The 21,931-nt window shown below is 44.2% G+C and overlaps 1 protein-coding gene across 4 annotated transcripts in view; it reads left to right on the forward strand.

Annotated features, from left to right (window-relative positions):
• The window catches only part of SNX29 (sorting nexin 29), a 559,063-nt gene that overhangs the window by 278,384 nt on the left and 258,748 nt on the right, over positions 1 to 21,931 (forward strand). For all 4 annotated transcript variants that reach the window (XM_057748481.1, XM_057748482.1, XM_057748483.1 and 1 more), the window contains one exon: positions 9,551 to 9,657. In XM_057748481.1, the coding sequence (XP_057604464.1) occupies positions 9,551 to 9,657 (107 nt within the window). The remainder of the gene's footprint in view (positions 1 to 9,550; positions 9,658 to 21,931) is intronic.

The following is a 21,931-nucleotide window of genomic DNA, read 5'->3' on the forward strand; positions in this document are numbered from 1 at the left end:
CTTCCTGTTTTGCTCAGAATAAAATACCATAGCCTGCAAATCCCCACCATCTCCTCTGTGGTCTCATTTGCTGTGTCTAGTTCATGCATTTTCCTTAAGCCATACTGGCCTCCCTACTGTTCCTGAAACACATTATGCCTGTGCCTACCTCAGGGCCTTTGCACTTGCCATTCCCAGGAATGCTGTCCCTCAGGGCTTTGCATGGCTCACTCCCCCACTTTATTCTCATCTCTGCTCAGATGGTATCTTCATAGTGAGGCCTTTCCTTACACTTTAATTAGTATTCCTCCACCATCATGCTTTAACTCTCCCATAGCACTTTTGACAGCCTGACCTATTAAAGAGTTCTTTATTTTCTAAGTCTTCCCATTTGAGTGTAAGTTTCATACTGGCATTCCCTACCTGCCACCAAAAACCCCCGTACATCCCTGTATTAAGTATCTAGTGTGTAGTGCCTGGCGTGTAATGAATCTGAAGTAGCTAGTTGTTGAGTGAATGAATGAAAGACTTGCCCAAGGTCACTTGCTGAGTGGTAGAGCCAGAATTGCCCCTGGTATCTGTCTAATTGCAGAGCTCACGCTGTCTCGTTCACTGTGCTCTCTCCTTGCCGCAGTGAGCGCTTGGAGATTGGCGGATGCTGTTATGAAGACTGTTTTCTTTGCTGAAACAAGTGTGGGTACTTGCCTTCTTGTAAGGATCACTGTCACCTTCCCCAGGAGGAACTGTTCTCCTTTGGAACCTTCACATGTCCCAGATTCCCATCACACCAAGCCCACCCACTGTTATAGGACCTGGCACACCTCCTTTTGTCCATTAGAATGTTCAAGGGAACCATCTCTGAATTTTAAATGGTTCTTTATCCACCAGCATCTCATACTGTTTGCATCTGGGGTCAGGCTAAGTTTGTTTAAATTGAAAGCAAAACAGTAACCTTATCATACTGTTTGCCATGCTGCTCTCCGTGGTATTTGAAGTTTTGCTTAAGATAATTTAGGCAAAAACCCCATGTGTTCTCTGGTGCCTTGCCTGCTAGTGAGATCAGCACAGTGTCTGCGTATTTCAGGTGAATTATCACAGACGCCTCGGCAGGCTGCAAGGAGGTGAGAAACTGTGTCATGTTCTCTAAGTTTAAATGACCTGCTAGTGGTGCTAACAAACCCACAGCTCTTCTGGAACATGAAAAATAGTTCTGATTTAAAGTCAATCTCTTTGTGCTTCTACCGAACACAGTTTCAGTGTCTATTTGGATTTAAAGAGGGAAGGCTTATTATTTTGCCAAATTTCTCCATTTGGAGTCTAACTTCGATAATTATGCCATCCAGGAAATACAGGAGAAAACTGCTGACTGCTCAGAGTATGTGCAAGTAAATAAAGTGTAGATTTTCTCGTGAATAATGTGGATGTTAACTAGGTTGCCTGGGTTACGGGGCATTGTGTGCTAGATACCGAAGGTAGCTGCACAAACCTCAGCGGGCCAGGCTGAGCTCTGTAGGGAGGCTCATTTGAAGATGCTGGTAAACTCCAAAGTGCTGTGTAAGATGAAGTGATATTGTTTTATTTTTATGGGAACCCATTGTGTATGGATGTAGCTTTCAAATTTCATTTGACAAATTAAATATAGCCTTTATTTCGTTTTGCTTTTGGATCTATGTTTATGTTTTGACCCTTTTAACACAATAGTCCCTCCACCCCCAATCCTCTGGGGGTGTGTTTCAAGATGCCCAGTGGATGCCTGAAACTGTGGATAATACCGAATCCCATATATGCTATTTTTTCCCTATACTAACGGGCGGGCCACGTGTACAGCATTGGATACTCTGGACAAAGAGACGATTCACGTCCTGGGCAGGGCAGAGCAGGATGGTGCAAGATTTCACAATACTACTCAAAATGTTACATGATTTAAAACTTATGAATTGTTTATTTCTGAAATTTTACATTTAATATTTTTGGACCACGGTTGACCACAGCTAACTGAAACTGTGGAAAGTAAAACTGCAGATGGGGGTCGGGGGCAGGGGATGATGCTACCATACAACTTAAGTTTCTTATCCATGGTTGAAATATCTAATCATGTGGGCGAAAGTTTCCTTCTGTCCTGTTGGGGACCAGCAGCTGCCCTCTTTGTGCAGTGCTTGAGCAAGGCAGGAGGTCAAGTTCTGAACACTGTCAAAGTAACTCAAAATATGGACCGAGACCGTTAATGAAAAAATTTTAGGTTTAAGATGGCTTTGCTACCCAGTGTTTTTAAGTCTTGTATTCTGGAATTCAGTGAGCTATTTTGGACATGAATAGAGAGTTTCCTCCTGGGTTGTTACATTGTCTTTCTTTTTGTTCCAAGACTAACAGATCACTCTCAGGAAATAGGTACCTTAAAACAGCAGCAACAAACTTGAAGTGTGATCAGTCACAAACATTTGTTCAGATCAGACTTGCAGAATTTGATCACAGTTGATCCTCTCCAAGTTGATCGGTCTACTGGAGGATGTGCAGAGAGTAAGGAATGGTGCTGTACGCTGCTGTTTTTGGCTCTCCAAATGGCTTGGCGTTACTCACACCTTCCTTAAACACCTGAATGTTCTTGCTCCCAGGGCAGATGAAATCTTCTTGACTTGAAAATACACAAATCAGATGTGGTGCTTGTACAAACTTCAGCTAAAGGGACAACTGACTTCTGGTGCCTGGCCACTGTTCACCTTGCCAGTAGGGAGATGGGGAGTGTGTAACTGATGAGATGGCTCCCCTCACTTTCCTAATATTAATCTGTAAGCTATAGAGGTACATCTTTTTCCTTTCATCTGTTGATGGACATTTAGGTTGTTTCCATATCTTGGCAATTGTAAATACGTAATGTGCCTCTATGAACATTGGGGTGTATGTATCTCTTCAAATTAGTGTTTTTCATTTTCTTCATGTATATACCCAGGAGTGGAATTGCTGGATCATATGGTAGTTCTGTTTTCAGTTTTTGAGGAACCTCTATACTGTTTTCCACAGAGGCTGCCCCAGTTTACATTCCCACCAGCACTTATTATTTGTGGTCTTTTGCTGATAACCATTTTGATAGGTGTGAGGTGATGCTGCATTGTGATTTTGATTTACATTTCTCTGATGGTTAGGAATGTTGAGCATCTTTTCATGTGCCTGTTGTCCATCTGTATATCTTTTTTGGAAAAATGTCTGTTCAGGTCTTCTGACCATAATTGGGTTTGGTTTTTTTTTTTTGATATTGAGTTGTATGAGCTGTTTATATATTTTGGATATTAACCCCTTGTTATATTATTTGCAAATATTTTCTTTTTTGCTGTTGTTGATAGTTTCCTTTGCTGTGCAAAAGCTTTTAAGTTTAATTAGGTCCTATTTATTTTTGCTTTTATTTCCTTAGCCTTAGGGGATGGATCCAAAATATATATTGCTACAATTTATGTCCAACAGTGTTCTGCCTTTGTTTTCTTTTAGGAGTTTTATAGTTTCTGGTCTTACATTTAGTTCTTTAATTCATTTTGAATTTATTTTTGTATGTAGTGTGAGAAATGTTCTAATTTCATTCTTTTACATGCATCTGTCCAGCTTTCCCAGCACCACCGATTGGAAAGACTGTCTTTTCCCATTATATATTCTTGCCTCCTTTGTTGTAGATTAATTGAGCAAAAGGTCATGGGTTTATTTCTGGGCTTTCTATTCTGTTCCATTGATCTATATGCCTGTTTTTATGCCAGTACCATACTGTTTTGATTGCTGTAGCTTTGTGGTATTGTCTGAAATCAAAGAGTGTGATGCCTCCAGCTCAGTTCTTTCTCAAGATTGTTTTGGTTATTTGGGATCTTTTGTGTTTCCATAGAAATTTTAGAAGTATTCTAGTTCTGTGAAAAATGCCATTGGTATTTTGATAGGGATTGTATTGAATCTATAGATTGCCTTGGGTATTATGGTCATTTTAACAATACTAATTTTTTCAGTCTGAGAACACAGTGTATCTTTCTATCTATTTGTGTTGTCTTCAGTTTCTTTCATCAGTGTTTTATAGTTTTCTGAGTACAGGTCTTTTACCTTCTTGGTTAGATTTATTCCTAAGTATTTAATTTTTTTGATGTGATGGTGAATGGGATTGTTTTTTAAGTTTGTCTGTCTTTATAGTTCATTATTAATGTAAAGAATTGCAACAGATTTCTGAATATTATTTTTGTATCCTGTAACTTTACTGAGTTCATTAATGAGCTCTAGCAGCTTTTTGGTGGTATCTTCAGGATTTTCTATGTTTAGTAACATGTCATCAGCAAACAGTGTCAGTTTTACTTCTTTACAATTTGGATTCCTTTTATTTCTTTTTCTTGTCTGATTGCCATGGCTAGGACTTGCAGTGCTGTGCTGAATAAAAGTGGTGAGAGTAGGCATCCTTACCTTCTTCCTGATCTTAGAGGAAATGCTTTCAACACTTTCAGCTTTTTATTTAAAAATTAAAAAAAAAATTTACCAACTAAAATTGAGTTTAGTTTTTTTAGAAATTGAGCTTTTGTACATAGCCCTGTGATAAAAGACCTGATACTTGTAGCCACCAACTTCCCTCATTTCCCACTCCCCACAAGCAACTGCTTTAGACTTTTTAACTGATGGTTTTAGTTGTTACCTTGATATCTCTGAATAACATGTGTCTATTCCCAGTTGTTGATTTTTTTAGTTGTAGTTGTTGTTTATTGATTTCTCATTGTGGAAGATGAAGGGTATCATTCTCTGATCCTCCATGCTCTTGAAGTGTGCATACACGTGCATGCGCGCGTGCACACACACACACCCTCCAGCTGTCATATAATCTAGCACAGTCATGTAATCATTTTGGTTTGATCAGTGGTCCACGATTACGTTATTATGACTCTGAAAATGCTCTCCACAGTTGAGCCATGAGATACATGATCAGTATTTTTGGACTTTTAAATTTCTTTGAAGTTAATACTTATCTGTTTTTGTTTTTTAAATTTTGTTGGTATTCTGTGTACTTATCTCTGATTCAACCCCAAATGTTCCCTCAGTTTTGTAAGTCTCAATATTTTCAAACACTTGGGTCATCAGTGTCATCCTGAGGCAGTCTCTCCTGGAGTCCTCTGACCGATAGTTGGAAGAAGCCTGACTCCTCTGTGGGCCTGTACTCTCCAATTCACTCCTCCTTTATTGAGATATAATTCATATACTATACCATTCACCCCTTTAAAGTGCACAGTTCAGTGGGTTTTGTAAATTCACAAGGTTGTGCAACCATCATTTTCTATTTCCAGAACATTTTTATCACCCCAGAAAGAAACCTGATACTCACTAGCAATCACTCTCCATCACTCCTTCCTCTCAGCCCTTGGAAATCAGTACCTCTCTGGACATTTCATGGAATCAGGCAGTATGAGGCCTTTCATGTCAGGCTTTTTTTCACTTAGCATCATGTTTTCAAGGTTCATCCATGTTGTGGCATGGGTCAGTACTTCATTCCTTTTTAAAGTGAACAATAATCCATTGTATGGGCATTCCACACTCTGTTTATCCATTTATCCATGATGGCCCTGCAGGTTTTTTCCACTTTGGTTATCATGAAGAATTTCCTGAAACTCATTTTTATGTTGGATCTCCTATATCTTGGCATCTCCTTCTTCCTCTTCCTAGATTTCTTCTCTTCTTTGGGTGGGAGATAAAATTTCTGAGAGGATGCATATCTGTAAATGCCTTTATCCACTTCTCAGCATGGTTTGGCTTTGTAGATAATTCCAGGTTTGGAAATAATTCCTCGCAGGACATTAAAGATTCATTGTTTTCTAGCTTACAGTGATGCTTTTCAGAAATCCTGTGCCATTAAAAATGTTTTTATCCTTTGTAAAAATCCTGAGTTTGTCATCTCTCCTCTTTGTCTCCTGTGTTCTGGAATTTCACTGTGAGCATCTCTCATCACTGAGCTCGTCCTGTGGAGCTTCTCAACCTCAGCACTCATGTCTGTTGGTTCCGGGACATTTCTTGAATTATATCTTTGACTTCCCCCTCTCTGTGTTATTTTTTCTTTCTTGAGTTCTTCTTATTTCATAATTCTTTTTTTTTTTAAAGATTCATTTATTTATTTATGGCTGCATTGGGTCTTTGTTGCTGCATGCAGGCTTTCTCTAGTTGCGGTGAGCAGGGGCAGTTATTTGTTGTGGTGCGCAGGCTTCTCATTGCAGTGTCATCTCTTGTTGCATAGCATGGGCTCTAGGCTCACAGGCAGGCTTCAGTAGTTGCAGCACGTGGGCTTAGTAGTTGTGGCGTGCAGGCTTAGTTGCTCTGAGGCATGTGGGATCTTCCCGGACCAGGGCTCAAATCCGTGTTCCCTGCATTGGCAGGCGGATTCTTAACCACTGTGCCACCAGGGAAGTCCGCATTTGATAATTCTTGGTTTCCTTTTTTTGTTCGCCATTTTGTCATCCTTTGGCTCTATTCTGTAGAAATTTCTTTACCTTCTATCCCTTATACCTGGTGTTCCATTTCTGCTGTCATAGTTTTGCTTTTCAAAGCGCTTTTTTTACATTGTGTGTTCTTTTAAAATATCTCTCTCTTCCTGTGTCTCAGCTGCGCCTGCTCCTCTCTCTCCGGGAGTATTACCAGTAGTTCACTTTTGAAGTGTTCTTCTCACTTAGTAATTTTTCTTTCCTTCAAGTTGATCACCGTTTGTTTATTCTGGTTCCTGTCTTTCATCTTAGGTGCTTGTCTCAAATGTAAGGTGATTTCTGGCTGTCTTCTCAGGTGTAGGAGTGGGGTACTAAAACACCGATTGAAAACTGTCTATGATCATTTCTTAGTGGGGTGGTGGGGCTGTGCCTTTTTCCAGAGAGCCTCATGCATGGGGCCCTTTAGGTCTTTCCTCTTTGGCTGGTAGATTCCTAGGAAAATACTTCTCTTTCCTTGCTCAGAGGTTACCTGCTACTCTGGGAGTGGGGGACGGAACAGGAATGCGGGAACTTCAGAAGTTCCGTGCACATTACTTTTACCTCTGTTTTCAGTAGGGTACCCCTACCCTCAACTTGGATACAGCTGCCTTCCCACCCCCTCCAGAGAATAAACCCCTAGTCTTCTGCTAGTTGCTTCTTAAGACTTTTTATCCCTTCTTTGACTCTTAGCTGGTGTTCACCCCCACTTCTAGAGGTGTCTAGTGTTAGTAATTTATGCAGGTTGTTCGTTTGAGTCAGATTGTATTTTGGAGTTGCCCACTTGCAACCTAGAATGAAATTTTCTCCGGTCTGTCAAGTTACTTACAAGTTACCTGCCTGCTTCTCGCTTCTAAGATTTTGTGTGTTGTTTTCTCTCATATTCGCTTTTTCTTTAAGGATGGAGCCTTAGGAAGAATTATTTTTACTTGGTGTTTTAATGAGATTTTGAGAGGTTGTGAATGTAAATTAACACGTTCAGTCTCTCAACTTTAACAGATTGTTACTGGGTCGCTCCCTGCAGTCGTGCCTGGAGCTGTAGTCACTGCTGGCGTGGAAACCACTTAGGGTTTTAGTCCAGCATGTTCTGCATCATCGCACAGGGGCCCTGACCAGCTGTGGCCGCACGGAGGCGCCGTGAAGGGCTGAAGGGGGAGCCAGCGGTCAGTTCAGGGCCAGCAGCGACTCCCATCTTTGCTCAGCCTTTCCCCACGTTGACTTCTCCCTCGGTGCCAGACCAGAGCCCTGTCTCTCTAATCTGTCGCTGGTAGACTCACTGCAGCTTCCTGTCCTGCCTCGCTGCCTTCTCATCACACTGTTGGGCATCCAGGAGTCTCATCTCAGGGCACACAGGCATCTGCATCTGCATCCCTGAGGCTTGTTTGCAGACCTGGGGCGGATCCCTTCCATCATACCACTGGGTGGGTCTTCTCAACTGCTTGTGCAAGAGTTCTCCCCTGCTCTCCTTCTCTTACTTATCTTGGAATTATCTGGCTCTTTCCCAGTTTTTATCTATTTACTCTTTTCTACAAAGTGAGCATATGTGGATATATACCTGATAGGAGAAACAATGCCCGTGGGCATCTACTGGGCTAATTGTTTTCTTTTTTTAATTGAAGTAGAGTTGATTTACAATGTTGTGTTAGCTTCAAGTGTACAGCAAAATGATTCACTTATACACACACATATATATACACACTTTCAGGTACTTTTCAATTATGTTATTACAAGATATTAAGTATAGTTCCTTGTTCTATACAGTAGGTCCTTGTTGTTTACCTGTTTTATATATGGTAGTGTGCACAGGTTAATCCCAAACTCCTAATCTATCTACCCCCTCCCCCACTATACCCTTTGGTTACCATAAGTTTGTTTTCTTTGTCTGTGAGTCTACTTCTGTTTTGTAAATAAGTTCACTTGTATCACATTTTTAGATTGCACATATAGGTGATAGCATATGGTATTTGTTTTTCTCTGACTTCCTTCACTTAGTTTGATAATCTCTGGGTCCATTCATATTGCTGCAAATGGCATTATTTCATTCTTTTTTATGGCTGAGTAATATTCATATATATATATGTATGTATATGTATGTATTTATTCCACATCTTCTTTACCCATTCATCTGTCAGTGGACATTTAGGTTGCTTCCACATCTTGGCTATTGTAAATTGTGCTGCTGTGAACGTTGGGGTCCATGTATCTTTTCAAATTAAAGTTTTCTCCAAATATATTTAACTCTATTTTTAGCTCATACAGCTTAGTATTAAAAAAAAACCAAACAACCCAATCAAAAAATTGGTAGACCTAAGTAGGTATTTCTCTGAAGAAGACATACAGATGGTCAACAGACACATTAAAAGATGCTCAGTATCACTAATTATTAGAGAAATGCAGATCAAAACTACAGTGAGGTATCATCTCACACCAGTCGAAACGGCCATCGTTAAAAAGTCTCTAAACAGTAAATGCTGGAGAGGGTGTGGAGAAAAGGAAACCCTTCTACACTGTTGGTGGCAATGTAAATTGGTACAACCACTATGGAAAAGGGCTTGGAGGTCCCTTAAAATACTGTGCTGATTCTTGTGCTGACTTAAGACCCGAGAGCTAGTATCTCATGAAGATGTCTTTGCGTTGTCATTGTGCATTGGTTTTAGAGTTTTTCCAGAAGCTTCCTTGGTTCTAAATGTAATCTGAGACCCACTACCATTTCACTTCAGGCTGTAGGCAGGCGCTATCTCATAGAAAACATTTTTGTTGGAGAAAAAGATATTTGACCAGTATAAACAATGCAAGTGCAAGCTCTTATATCTGCCAAAGCATTGTCTGTTTTCCCTTGAAATGGAAAGGCGTGACAAGATAGTTCCCCAGACTCCTGTGCATCTGTCTCTAGAACAGTTACGTTGTTTTTAAATACAGCTTATCATTCACTTTATTGTACTTGTGTGAAAATAATGCAATGCTGAAGTAATTAGTAATTGTGATTTTTTTTTTCTCCTTTAACAATAGCTTTCTCTTTGGAGAAGCCATTTGGGAAAGAAGAAATTTTTTTTTTCAACTGGGAGAATTATTTTTGATTACTCTTAAAATACTTATGGAATGTCTTTCTTTTCCTAAAGTTGTACCAAATCTTTGGAATGTGGATGGTGAAGTTACAGTTACTGAGCAGAAGCCGGGAGAAGTCGCCGAGGAACTAGCAAGCTCCTACGAAAGGAAGCTCATCGAGGTAAGGGCGGCAGAGTCTGCCTTTGTTCCCAAAGTTGGCTGCTTTGGAGACTTTTCAGATACATGCCCAGCCTGTTAAACAGGTGTTAGCAAAACAAGCAGTCACACACTCCACCTTCTCCTCCAACAAGCAAAACACAAAACAGTAAAACCATTGTAATTGATACCGAAAAGTAAGAAAGGAAGGGGTGGTTTTTTGAAAAATATCATTTAATTAGAAACCTGCGGCAAGGAGATAAGAGAGAGAACATAAATATATAACGTGAAAAAATAAGGAAACAGTTGTACCCTTGGGTTTGGAGAATAGTCAGAACAGAAGAGAACATCACATACAATTTTGTGCTGAGAAATGGGAACATGTTGGATGTGAGGGACTATTTTCTAGCATCACATTCAGTATCAAAATCCACTGAAGATGAGGCAGCCTACCTGAAGGGACCAAAAAAATTCTGTGGGAGAAGGCAGCAAAAGTTAAGAAAGAACTGTATCCCTAGAAGGTAGCAAGCTGGGATGGGTTTATGTTGATTTTCAGGACACCCTTCAAGGTGAACACAAAAAGTCCTTCGCTATTTATATTTCCTTAGAGCAATTTTTTTTTTTTTTTATCATGTCTGTACTTTGGTTCAAGTTTGTATCACTCCAATGTAAAAAAATCCTACAAAGATAGCAGAGACAAGAGAAGTATAGACTGGTAGCATTTGTGCACGTATATATAACAATTCAAGAAAGGTATTGCCCAGTCAGATTTGGGTGTATATTAAAGGAACAACACACATAAAAACTTAAGATTTATTTAGGATTTCTAGGATGGTTCAACGTTAGGAAGTTCATCCACGAAGCCTGCTCATTAATAAATGAAAGGAGAAGAACTGAATGTTTATCATGATTGGTACTAAAATGTCCATTTGATAATGCTCACCATTTGTATCTGATAAAACATTCTTGGTAAATGAAGAATAAAGGCACAGACATATATATACTACCAACTGTAAAATAGTCAGTGGGAAGTTGTTGTATAACAAAGGGAGTCCAACTCGAGGATGGAAGATGCCTTAGAGAACTGGGGCGGGGAGGGTGGGGGGGACTCGAGGCGGGGGGAGTCAAGGAAGGGAGGGAGTACGGGGATATGTGTATAAAAACAGATGATTGAACCTGGTGTACCCCCCAAAAAAATTAAAAAAATTAAAAAAAAAAAAGAATAAAGGTACTTCTTTGATATGATTAAAGTGTTTTTGGCAGAAACCGTTAGTTGTCACCATACTCAGTAGTAAGGCTGGGAGACTCAGTTTTTGATTAGGTAACTAATATATGAAATATATACAGTGTGTGTATGTGTTTTGATCACATGGTGGTAGTATTTATTACAAGTCATGTGTTTGTATACAAGTATACGCAGTAGTTCTAAATCTTCTATGGTAAGTAAGTTTGAATTTTAGAATCAGGAAAACACCCACAGTTGCCATGGAGACATGCCTGGCCTGGGGTGGGCTTCAGGGCAGGGCCTTTGAGAACAGCCCCTGAGCTCATTCTCGTTCAGGCTGCCATCCCTGTGGTCTGTTTTGTCGGTCTCTAAATGACCTCTGAAGAAGGGAGCTGACTTTATTTATTTATTTTTTAGATTTATTTTATTATTTATTTATTTATTCTGGCTGTGTTGGGTCTTTGTTGCTCGCAGGCTTTCTCTAGTTGTGGCAAGTGGGGGCTGATCTTTGTTGTGTTGCACAGGCTTCTCATTGCAGTGGCTTTTTGTTGCGGAGCTCGGGCTCTAGGAGTGCAGGCTTCAGTAGTTGTGGCATGTGGGCTCAGTAGTTGTGGTGCACGGGCTTAGTGGCTCTGTGTCATATGGGATCTTCCTGGCCCAGGGATGGATCCCATGTCCCCTGCATTGGCAGGCAGATTCTTAACCACTGCACCACCAGGGAAGCCCTGGGAGCTGACTTTAGAAGTAACTTGAGTTCTAACTCAGGTGAGCTCAAGGGAAGGCCAGCCATGGTCTTAGCAAAACAGGCAACTGGGGGAAGAGTTACAAACTGGGTTGGGAGGGCCTGGGCACTGGGGAGGTGGTCCCTGCAGGGTCTCCGCCCACCACTACGCCCATCCGTGGACCCTCATTCGATGCGGGGCAAGGGGGGGGTTGTCATGAGACCAGAGTTGGCTGGTGGCAGAAAGCCCAGGTAGAGAGGGGAACGGGTCCCTTACCCTCAGGGCTGTGACAGTCTGGGCGGACTCCGAGTCTCTGGGTGGCAGAGATGCTCTTTCATCTCTGCATTCTCAGTGACCATTTGTTGACAAGTGGTGAATTTAGCTAAATAGCCCTTGAGTGAAAGTATTTGAAATTCTCCTGGGACAGGGATGTCTCTGGTTTACTGAATGAAGGAAGGACTGCTGAGCTAGGAAGGGTGAAGGGTTCTTACCAGAGTGAAAGGGGGTTGGGAGCGTCTGTCCCTTCTGGGGACACCAGAGTGAGGTGTCCACTTGTAAGGGTGCGGTCAGACCCACGCAGTTTAGAGACCAATGATCGTGTCTCCAGATTCCTTCGGGCGCCAGGCCTGGGACAGGGATCCGGGGGCGGGGTGCTGACATGCTCATCAGAAACTCTGAGGGGCTCAGGAGGAAGGGACTGGCTGCCTGACCCACTGAGGAAGCACTGCACTTCGTTCCTGGGCTGGCTGCTTGCTTGCTTGCTTGCTTGGCTCATTCAGTGTTTGTCGGGTGCCCTGGCTCTACCTGCTTTGACCGTGAGAAAGTCTCACCACCTCCCTGCGCTCCAGCTGCAGAGCGCAGGGAAGATCACGGTGTGATGTGAAGTGTCCGTCAGACCCCCTTGCGTTGTTGCTCTCGTTGCCTGCGAGGGAGGGAGGGGTCGAACTCCCACATCAGGGCAAGAGACGTCTCTTGTCAGCCTTAAGCCTCCTTTCACGTCCTTCTGTGATCCTCTTACCCCAGGAGCAAGTGGCATCGATGGCTCCAGTCAGGGAGCTGGGAGCGAGGTGAGGTTGAAGCAGAGATGGTCCTGCAGCGGCATCTACTACGCTGCCTTGAGTTTTCTTTCTGGTTTTGTTTGCAAAGTGAGATCCTGTCAGGGATCTTCTTTCTGTGAATAGCATTAGCATTTCATTTCCCCATGAGTTTTACCGAACCCTCTTCGTTGGCATTAATCAAGCCCATTCTTCGTGATGCGCGGCTGTCATTTTATTAATGGGTTGGTTTTTACCAAGAAAGAGTTGTAAACGCGCGTCAGAGTGGAGTAATAAAAGGATGAGGGGGAGCAGTTTATGCACTGCTCTTTCCATTTTAAAAGGGCAAAGGAAGAAAAGACATTTCGTTTTAAATAATATGACTATTTAAAATACCCCAACAGTTGAATGACTCTTCTGTGATTCATCCCAATGAAAAGGGAGTTCCTGAACCTTCTTTCTCTAGGTGTCTTTCAAAGCATTAAAACCATTCCGCCCACCTCCACACACACACTGCACACTGCATGGACAGCTCGGAACCCAAAGCAACTCCATACCTAGTAGCTGGTGAGAATCAGGGACCTGGGACAGGAAGGATTATGCAAAAGGTTGTTCCTGACACCTTGTGGGGGTCAACTTTTGAAAACGAGAAGGAAAAGAGAATCCTGACAGGTGTAGGTTGACCTGGCAGGGAAAGAACAGTAATTTCAAAACACTCATCATGTAAGAGCTGCTAAAATGTTAGCAGCTAGCCGTCAGCGTGGACTCTCAGTTCTGCTTACCGTGCTAAGGCTTTACCTCGGTGAACCCTTGCAGTCGCCACAGAGTTCCCTGAGGAAGATACTGTTCACAGATGGGGTTTCAAGAAGTGAAGTAGCTCCTCTGAGATATCTCAGCTGATAAGAAGCAGAGCTGGGTTCAAATCCCTCAGGCCGTCCAGCACCAGAGCTGTGTCCTGGAAGGCTGGGCTCGGTGAGGAAAGGAGACATCGAAGAGAAGGGCCAGTCACCAGTCACATTTGAGGGAACGCGTGGAGGGAGGTGAGGAGGGTCGCCAGCAGTAGCTGATGCAAACGTGGCCCATTGGCCATTTGGAATAGGGCTGGCAGGGCCTCGTTCACACCCTCAGGTACCGCAAGAGGAGGGGATGCCTCCCATCCGTGCTCAGACCTACCTGCTCCTGAAGTGCCTTGCAGTAAAATGCCAGGCTGAGAGCTCCTTGAGGGAACTGTGGATGTTCTTTTTAATTGTATATTTGTTGCCTAATTCAGATATAGCATCTTGTAGGAGCGCCAGAGGTCTTGAATGGGATGACAGCCTATCAGGTGGATTGGGCTGTTCAGGGTCATATTCAAAGATTGATGGTCTTCTCTCAACTCTCAGGTTGAGAGTGGGTTGTATAAGGCAGCCCTTTAGCTTAGAGCATCCTGGTGGAAAAGATTTGATATCTAATGAGAGGAAACATTGCTCTTGGGAGGAGACACACTTTTTTTGGCTGTCAATTATAAGGGAAATTTGAGCTTGGAGAGGCTGCAGGGGACTTTAAGAGACAGATGGGCAGTACCAGCTCATATAGCACATGTTTACTGACTACCGCCTAAGTGTCCAGCCTTCAGCTTGATGATTCTGGGAGACAAGCCACCAGAGATATGAGTCTGAAGCTGATGTCCCTCAAATGGCATCTTCTTTCCTAGACTGAGTTTTCCTCCTTTTTTTGATTGCAAAATCATTGATATTTCATTCGTGGATAGCATCTGTGTAACCAGGATTTGTCGTTGTAGGTTACAAAGATGAACAAGACATAGTGCCTACTTCTGGGGAGCTCCTGGCCTGGTGGGTGAGGCAGACATGTCCATTATGATCGTTAGGAAGCAGGGTTAAAGTGCCAGAGGTACAGACGTAGAGCGACACCTGCCTCAGGGGCTACTAGAGCTACGTCTGTAACAGCAGTGTTGTAGAGAGCTTGGGCACCTAACTGGAGCTTCTAGAATATCCTTTCCCTTTTCTTTGGGATTGTTAGTGATGACTCAGAAATTTCTTTTGTCCACTTCCCATCCCTCCTGAAGATCTAGTCATCAGAGGAAATGCATTTGTTCTCACCTGGGGTTTTGAGGGTATAGGATACTGGACACATCCAAGATAGATCTGCTCTAAGGTTCTTCTTTACGTTTTTCAAGTACAGTTCTCTTGGTTTGGACTCATCTCCAGAGATTTTCCCATTCTTTTCTAGCAATTGCCATCAAGAAAAATGTAGAATGTTGGTAGCATTTGGACTTTGGTCCTGTATCACCTTCTGCACCCCAGTGGCTTGGAGAGCACAGGTGTCCCACTCCAGATTGAGTTCAGATTGGTCCCTCACTGCCATGTGCTGCTGGGCAGGCCACCTGACCTCTCTGAGCCTTAGTTTATCTGTCAGTAAAATTGGGCCAGTGATACCTACTGGTAGGGTTGCTCTGAGGATTAAATATAGAGAATCAGGTTCGGTGCCTGCAGTAGAGAGGAGGTTCCTTTGTGCTTTCTTTGCTCCTCTCTCCTGATTTCCTTTGGAGGAATGATGGTCCCACTGTGTCTTGCCATCTTGATGGAGGAGTAAATTTAGATACTGTGCCCTCCCCTGGCTCCGGGGCAGGCCTGTGACCTGAGCCAGGGCAGTCGGGGCTTTAACTCCTGAATTAAACAAGAATGGCAAGAATGCCTGAGAGGCCATTTATTCAGTAACTGGGTCCATTTGTTCCTGTGTGAACTGGCCAGAGCTGTTCTGGTTTCAGTTCCTTCTCTGGGCTGGGTCCTCCTGGTTTCCTGACAGTTACAGTAATTGCTTTGTAGCTCAGGTTAGAGTCTGCCTCTGTCACTTGCCTCCGAAATACCTCGGTTCACATGAAGCCTTGTGAATGCCTGCCATCCACAGATGCCACTTCCTCATCCTCTCTGTCTACTGGGGCTGCTTTGTTCTGCCTTCTTCATACTGTCCTATGTCTTGATCCCCACCCTGCTTGCCCGTCTCCGTGCTGGGTACCGTGCTGCCAGTCCATCCTTGGCAAACAGATCTTTACTTCCTCCCGTGCGGAGGGACTCAGCTAGCTGTTGATTGATTTTTCAAATTATAGGATACTTACCATTTACTGTGTGAATGTAGTTAGTCCCTGAATTTTTGCTCATGGGTGAAATAAGTGTGTGTTAGCAGCATTTGTTCTCATTATAATGGCAGAGTTACTATTAATGGAAAAGTAAGTGTAAGCATCAAGCTGGTAAAAAAATACTTTCATAATCACACGCTGTGGATAACTGCCAATGTGATCATCGTTTTAATAAAACGGAAAAGTTCCTGAAGCAGCCAGGACCTTGGGAGCAGGTATACCGCCAGCACTGGCTTCATAAATTGGCACCAAGTGGGTTCCAACACTCTTGATGTAGCTGGGAGTCATTTGTTTTAACTTAAAAAAATTTATTTATTTATTTATTTATTTATTTATTTATTTATTTATTTATTTATTTCAGCTGCGTCGGGTCTTTGTTGCGGCATGTGGGATCTTAGTTGCGGCATGTGGGATCTTAGTTGCGGCATGCATACAGGATCTAGTTCCCTGACCTGGAATCAAACCTGGGCCCCCTGCATTAGGAGCACAGAGTCTTACCCTCTGGACCACCAGGGAAGTCCCTCTGAGAGTCATTTTTATACAAAAGCAAAAAGACTGGATTCCATGTAATGACTCTGAGCTGAGATCTCCATTAAACGGCTGCTCAAAATGAAGAGTTTGAATTGTTGACTTAGAAAGATATATACACAGTGTGAGAGTTGCGCGTTAAGTTTTATTTGGGGCAAAATGAGAACTGTAGCCTGGGAGAAAGCATCTCAGCGCTGAGAAACTGCTCGGAGGAGGCGAGGGGAGGAGCCAGGATATATAGGAGTTTTGTAACAAAGAACAGGAAGTCAGGTACCTCAAGAGATTATTGTTAATTAAAGGAAAGCAGATATCTCAAGGTAAGGAATTTAGCACTTTTCTGTGTATGGGAAGATGCAAGAGTCTGGGCTCACTGAAATCCTTCCTTTAATATGTACCTCTGCCACCTGGGCCAGTATCCTGACACATCCTGAGTCTCCTCAGGGCTCCCCACAGGGAGTGCTGCAGTCTGATGGCAGGTACTCTTTTCAGTGAGGGCTGCAGTCCTTGATGACTGTGACATCCTTTGTTTATTGGTATGGCAGGAAGTAGTCCATTTATAAATATTCCATTTATCAGAATTGAGTTTGCTTTTGTTTTTTAGTATCCCATGGTGCTGAGCAGATTGAGAGCAGGCTCTCACTGCATAAGGGAAAAAAGTTTGCTCACCCTGCAGAACTAGCTTTTGAAGTGAAATTGTTATGTGTGAATGAATACTGGAAAGGCGTTCTTTCTGGAAGGATGGGGTAATTCCCACTAAAGTGTAAATGACTAACAAGGTCAAATCTCTAAGGAATTCTTAAAAATCTTTTTATTATGGAAAAGGTACAAAAATAGAATAGTTTAATCAGCCTCCAAATACCTGTCATCTGGCTTCAGCAGTTAGTATGTAAGTCCTGGCCAGTCTTGCCTCACATCTCTTCCATCCTACTCACCAGTCTCTCATGGTATTTTAAGTTTTCACATCATTCCATTCCTAAGTATTTCAGGCTATATCTATAAAAGATAAGAGCCCTTAAAAAACACAAAACAAAACCACAATACCATCAAAAAAACCTTATAAAGGAGGCCCATGTCAGTCCCAGTGAATCTCAGATTGGAATATGAGAGAGAGACTTCTTTTAACGGAGCACCTTTTAGGGGACCCAGTTCCAGCGTGTGTGTGTGTGGGGGAGGGGCTGTTAACTTTGACACGTGAGTATTTCTGGAAGGTGCTGTTTTGGAGTTACTGCTAGTGTTCATCACTGAACGGCACACAGCAGGTTGTGTGCTTTCCCACAGCAGCAGGGTGTCTGAGAATTCAGCTGAATTCTGACACTACCTACCCAGAGATAAAATCAGATTCTATAGGTAAGAGGGCAGTCCCACAAGACCACCCTCCCCTCCAGACACCCGTTGTAAGCCCAGGCTGTCACCTGTGCTTCTAACCGACTGGCTATAAATCAGAGGTTCCCAAGACATCCCCCCCCCCCTTGGGTTTGATTAATGTGCTAGAACGACTCACAGAACTCAAGTATTTTACTCACTAGATTACTGATTGATTGTAGCAGGATGTAAGTCAGGAATATAGGACCAGGTACGGGGACAGGGCATGGGGCGTCCATGCCCTCTCCAGCACGCCACTCTCCCCAGATCTCCACGTGTTCACTAGCCTGGAAGCTTTCGGAACCCTGTCCTATCCATAAAAATAGAAGCTTCATTACAGAGGCAGGAATGATGAAATCTTTGACCATTGGTGAGTGACTCAACCTCCAGCTCCTCTCCCCTCCCTGGGGGGCCAGGAGTAGGAAGGAAAGTTCTAATCTCTAATCACAGGGTGGCTTCTCCTGGCACCCAGCCCCCATCCTTAGGTGCTTCCAAAAGTTACCTCATCAACATAACAGAAGACATCTTTATCATTCTCAACACTTAGGAAATTCCAAGGGTTTGGGGAGCTGTGAGCCCAGAGCTGTGGCCCAAGACCAAAGGATATTTCTTATAAATCACAATATCGCAGGGCCCCTTGCTTCCTGTTCCTCTTCGTAGTTTGCTAAGGAAGGAACCTTAGCACCTAATTCACGTGAGGTGGCCAAACCCAGGTCTTCCTCCCCTTTGCTTGGCTTTATACATTAATTCCAGTTAATGTCAGCCACAGCCCTGTCACCAGCACAGCTGCACCAGCTCTTGGAAGTGGAGCATGTTGGACACAAGGAGGTGTCACCGTGGCTCGTAGGTTTCCCAGTGCTTGGGTTTCCGAGAGCTTGAGTTCACAGGACTCCGCTGTGCCCTTGTGCGTGAATGAACTAGTTCCCTAATGAAGGTCACGAGCAGTCCAGTATTTTTTTCAAAAATTTTTTTTGTGTTTTCTTTTTAAAAATATTCTATTTAAAAAAATTGAAGTATAGTTGATTTACAGTATTGTGTTAGTTTCAGGTGTACCATAGTGATTCAGTTATACATATGTATGTATATATGTGTGTGTATATATGTGTTCTTCACATTCTCTTCCCTTATTCAGAATATATTTTTATTATGGAAACTTTGAATGTAAGGATAACCAGAAGAGTATAATGAACGTTCATGTACCCATCACCCAGCTGCAGTGGTGGCCAGGTTATGGCCAATCTCACTTCCGTCCATACATCTTCCTACTTCCCTCCCTTCTCATAGATACATTGAAGCAAATCCAAAACGTAAAGTTGGTTTCCTCCCAGAGTATTTTGGAATATATCTCTAATAAAACATAAGGGCCCTCCTATTTTTTTTAAAGTAAAAAAATCCTATAATATCACACCTAAAAATTAGCAATAATTTCTTAACATTATCAAATATCTGTTGAGTGTTCAGATTTTCAATTCAAACAAACGTTTGGATCAGGTTCCAAGTGGGATCCGTCCACACGCTGTGATCGGTTAATAGACCTCTTAAGTCTCTTTGAATCTTCAGGTTTCTGTATCTTCCCTCCCCTCTCTTTCTTCTTTACTTGGAATTTATTGGTTGAAGAAATCGGATTGCTGATGGAAGAGAATGTCTCCTGCCAGTGTTTTCTGAGAGTCTGTTATGTGCTTGGTACTCTGTGACCTCTTAGGCTTTTGGTGACGTTTACTTAGAGGAAAGCAACCCCAAACGCTGATGACGGTGACGGCAGTAGCAGTGAGCATGTTGAGGGCTTATTCTGTCTTTAGGCCCTGTGCTGACTGCATCACAGTGCCTTGTCTAACCTAATGTTTGCTGTATCCTTACAGATGAGGAAACTGAGGCATGGAGGTGACAAGGCACCTGCCCAAGGTCACACGGCTTCACGTGTAGGATGTGACCTTGGCTTTCTGACTCCAGAGTTAGTGCTCTTCCCATCACACCTAGCTAGAATCCGGAATCAGGCCTTCCTGGCTGGCTGTCGTTTAACTCTAAGGGGAACCGCAGTGGTGAAAGGCTGGCTGTGAGCCTGTCACACCCCAGGGACCTGCTGAAGGTTGAGGAGGGGTAATGGGAAGAAATCCTGGCTGATAGACTCCGTCCCTGCTGTAAGCCGCGTCGATGCACACGAGCCCTGCGCCTGCTCAGATGGCAGCCCTCTTCCGATGCCTCTTTTTTTTAAATTAACTTTTGTTGGAGTATCGTTGACTTACAGCGTTGTCTTAGCTTCTGCTGCCATCGCCCCGGTGCTCATCACGTGTCCCCAGCCTCTTCCTGTGTGCTCAGGCGGCCTGCCCAGTGTAGCAGAGGGTTAGGTTCCCCTTTGGGCAGTGCGCCGCTTCTTGCTGGGCGGCCCTCCTTTCTTTCCTGCACGTCCCCTGGCCTTTCAACACTCATTGCACTGGGCGGGGCTGTCTTGAGCAGCAGGTGACAGCCGGGCTCCTGTGCAGGCGCGCCCGCACTCCGGGCTGGTTAGCGGCTCGCGCGTCCCCACCCACCGCCGGGTGTCTCTCGTAGACCTGTGGACCCCTCTTCTCCCGTCGTGTGGTGGGGCCACCGCCCTCCGTAGGTGATGCCACCGCAGGCCCTGCCCTTTGCTCGGTGTCTCCGCCCCGGGTGTTCTGCTCGGCCTCCGTTCCTGTTACCACCTCATTTCTGGTTGCGTCTCCAGAGTCTGGAGCACTCGAGACGGAACAGATGAGCTTCCTTAGAGAGACGCTTGGAAATGATCTGCTACTCCTTTTTGGGCGATGGATAAAAATACTTGTAATTATGGTGGCTGGTTTTCAGCTTTTCAGCCCCACACTATTTTGGGCCTGTTTTATATTTGCTTTCCTTCTTGAGGCAGGAAGTGGCTTCTCGAAGCTGCTTCTTGGGCTCCCAGAAGAGCTGTGTGGTCTGGGTGGAAGGGGGTGCAGGAGGCACCGTCCTGTCGGGGCCGGGCTCTGTGCTGAGGATGTGCCGGGCGCAGGCACAGGGCTGTCGTGCATGGAGAGCCCAGCCCACCAGGACATCTAGGGGTTGTCCCCAACAGTGTTGGGGGGCAGATGCTGAGACAGGGAGAAAGGAGGTGGCGAGTTTAGTGCACGTGGACGGAATAATGAAGAACTACCCCAGGGCCATTTTCCTGCTTCAGACTCCAGTGACTCCCCTTTGCCCTAAGAGTCGTTTGAACGTAGCCCCTTTTTCATATGTTCCTGTGAGACCCCGTATGCCGTGGCTCTTGCCTTCTCCTTCAGCTGTGTTTCTCACCTCACCGTGTGCTTGTGTCAGTTTCCAGGTGGGCATGTTCTCACTCATCTTTAGACCTTTCCACTTGTTGGTTTCTTACCCGGAACCCTATTCTTTCTCCATCTCCCCTCCCCTCCCCATTTTCCTGGGCTGACTTCTGAGCTTTCAAATCTCACCCTAGACACTTTCCCAGCCACCCCTCTGCACTCCTGAAGGCTGAGTTCCATTACCCCAGGTGTCTTGTTGCTACCTGCCTCTCCCGCATCTCCACCCCTCATCCTGACTGTGGTGTGTGTGTGTGTGTGTGTGTGTGTGTGTTTGCCTGACTTGTGGGTTCTTGTTTCCCTTTGTTCTTTGCCCGCCTCTCACTGTGCTGTGGCTTCCGTGGTGGCAGCTCTCACATGGTCCTGTTCATGGTTATGGTCGCAGCATCTGCCGCGATCCCTGGCACCTGGCCGGTGCTGATGTCATTTCAGAGTCTTTTGGTTGCAGGTAACAGAAAGCATGGCTGAGACTGCTGTTGTTCATCAAGCCCGTCTCACTTCTGTCTCCCTGGACTGGCAGGGCTGGTGTGTTTTACAGTCTCCCTTAGGTTAGGCTGGGGCCACGTGACTCGTTCTGGCCAGTGGGCTGTGAGGAGAAGGGATGAACGTCCTCCAAGGCTGAAGCGTAGAAGAGCTGGTGTGGATTTTCTTTGATCTCGTTGTCCTTGCCATGATGACCCTGGAAGCCATGTGTTCCGTGTGGCATAGCTGCAGGGTGACACTAGCCTGGATCCCTGAGTCACTGCTTGGAAGGGATTGGCCCCGTCGTGCTGCTGGGCCCACTGCAGACTTTGTGAGAACAGGAATAGACCTCATCATTTCAGCCATTGAGATATCAGGGTTTGCTTGTTATTAGGGCAGAGCACAGCCTACCCTGATAATGCCTAGAAAGAGAATTTCTTGATTGAAGGGAGAGTTTGGCTTTGGGTGCGGCTGAATCTTGGGACGTGAGCTCTGTTACCAGGCTCCTGTCTCTCTTTCTGTCTG

Source organism: Hippopotamus amphibius, chromosome 9 (genome assembly GCF_030028045.1).
Source record: "Hippopotamus amphibius kiboko isolate mHipAmp2 chromosome 9, mHipAmp2.hap2, whole genome shotgun sequence".
NCBI lineage: Eukaryota > Metazoa > Chordata > Mammalia > Artiodactyla > Hippopotamidae > Hippopotamus > Hippopotamus amphibius.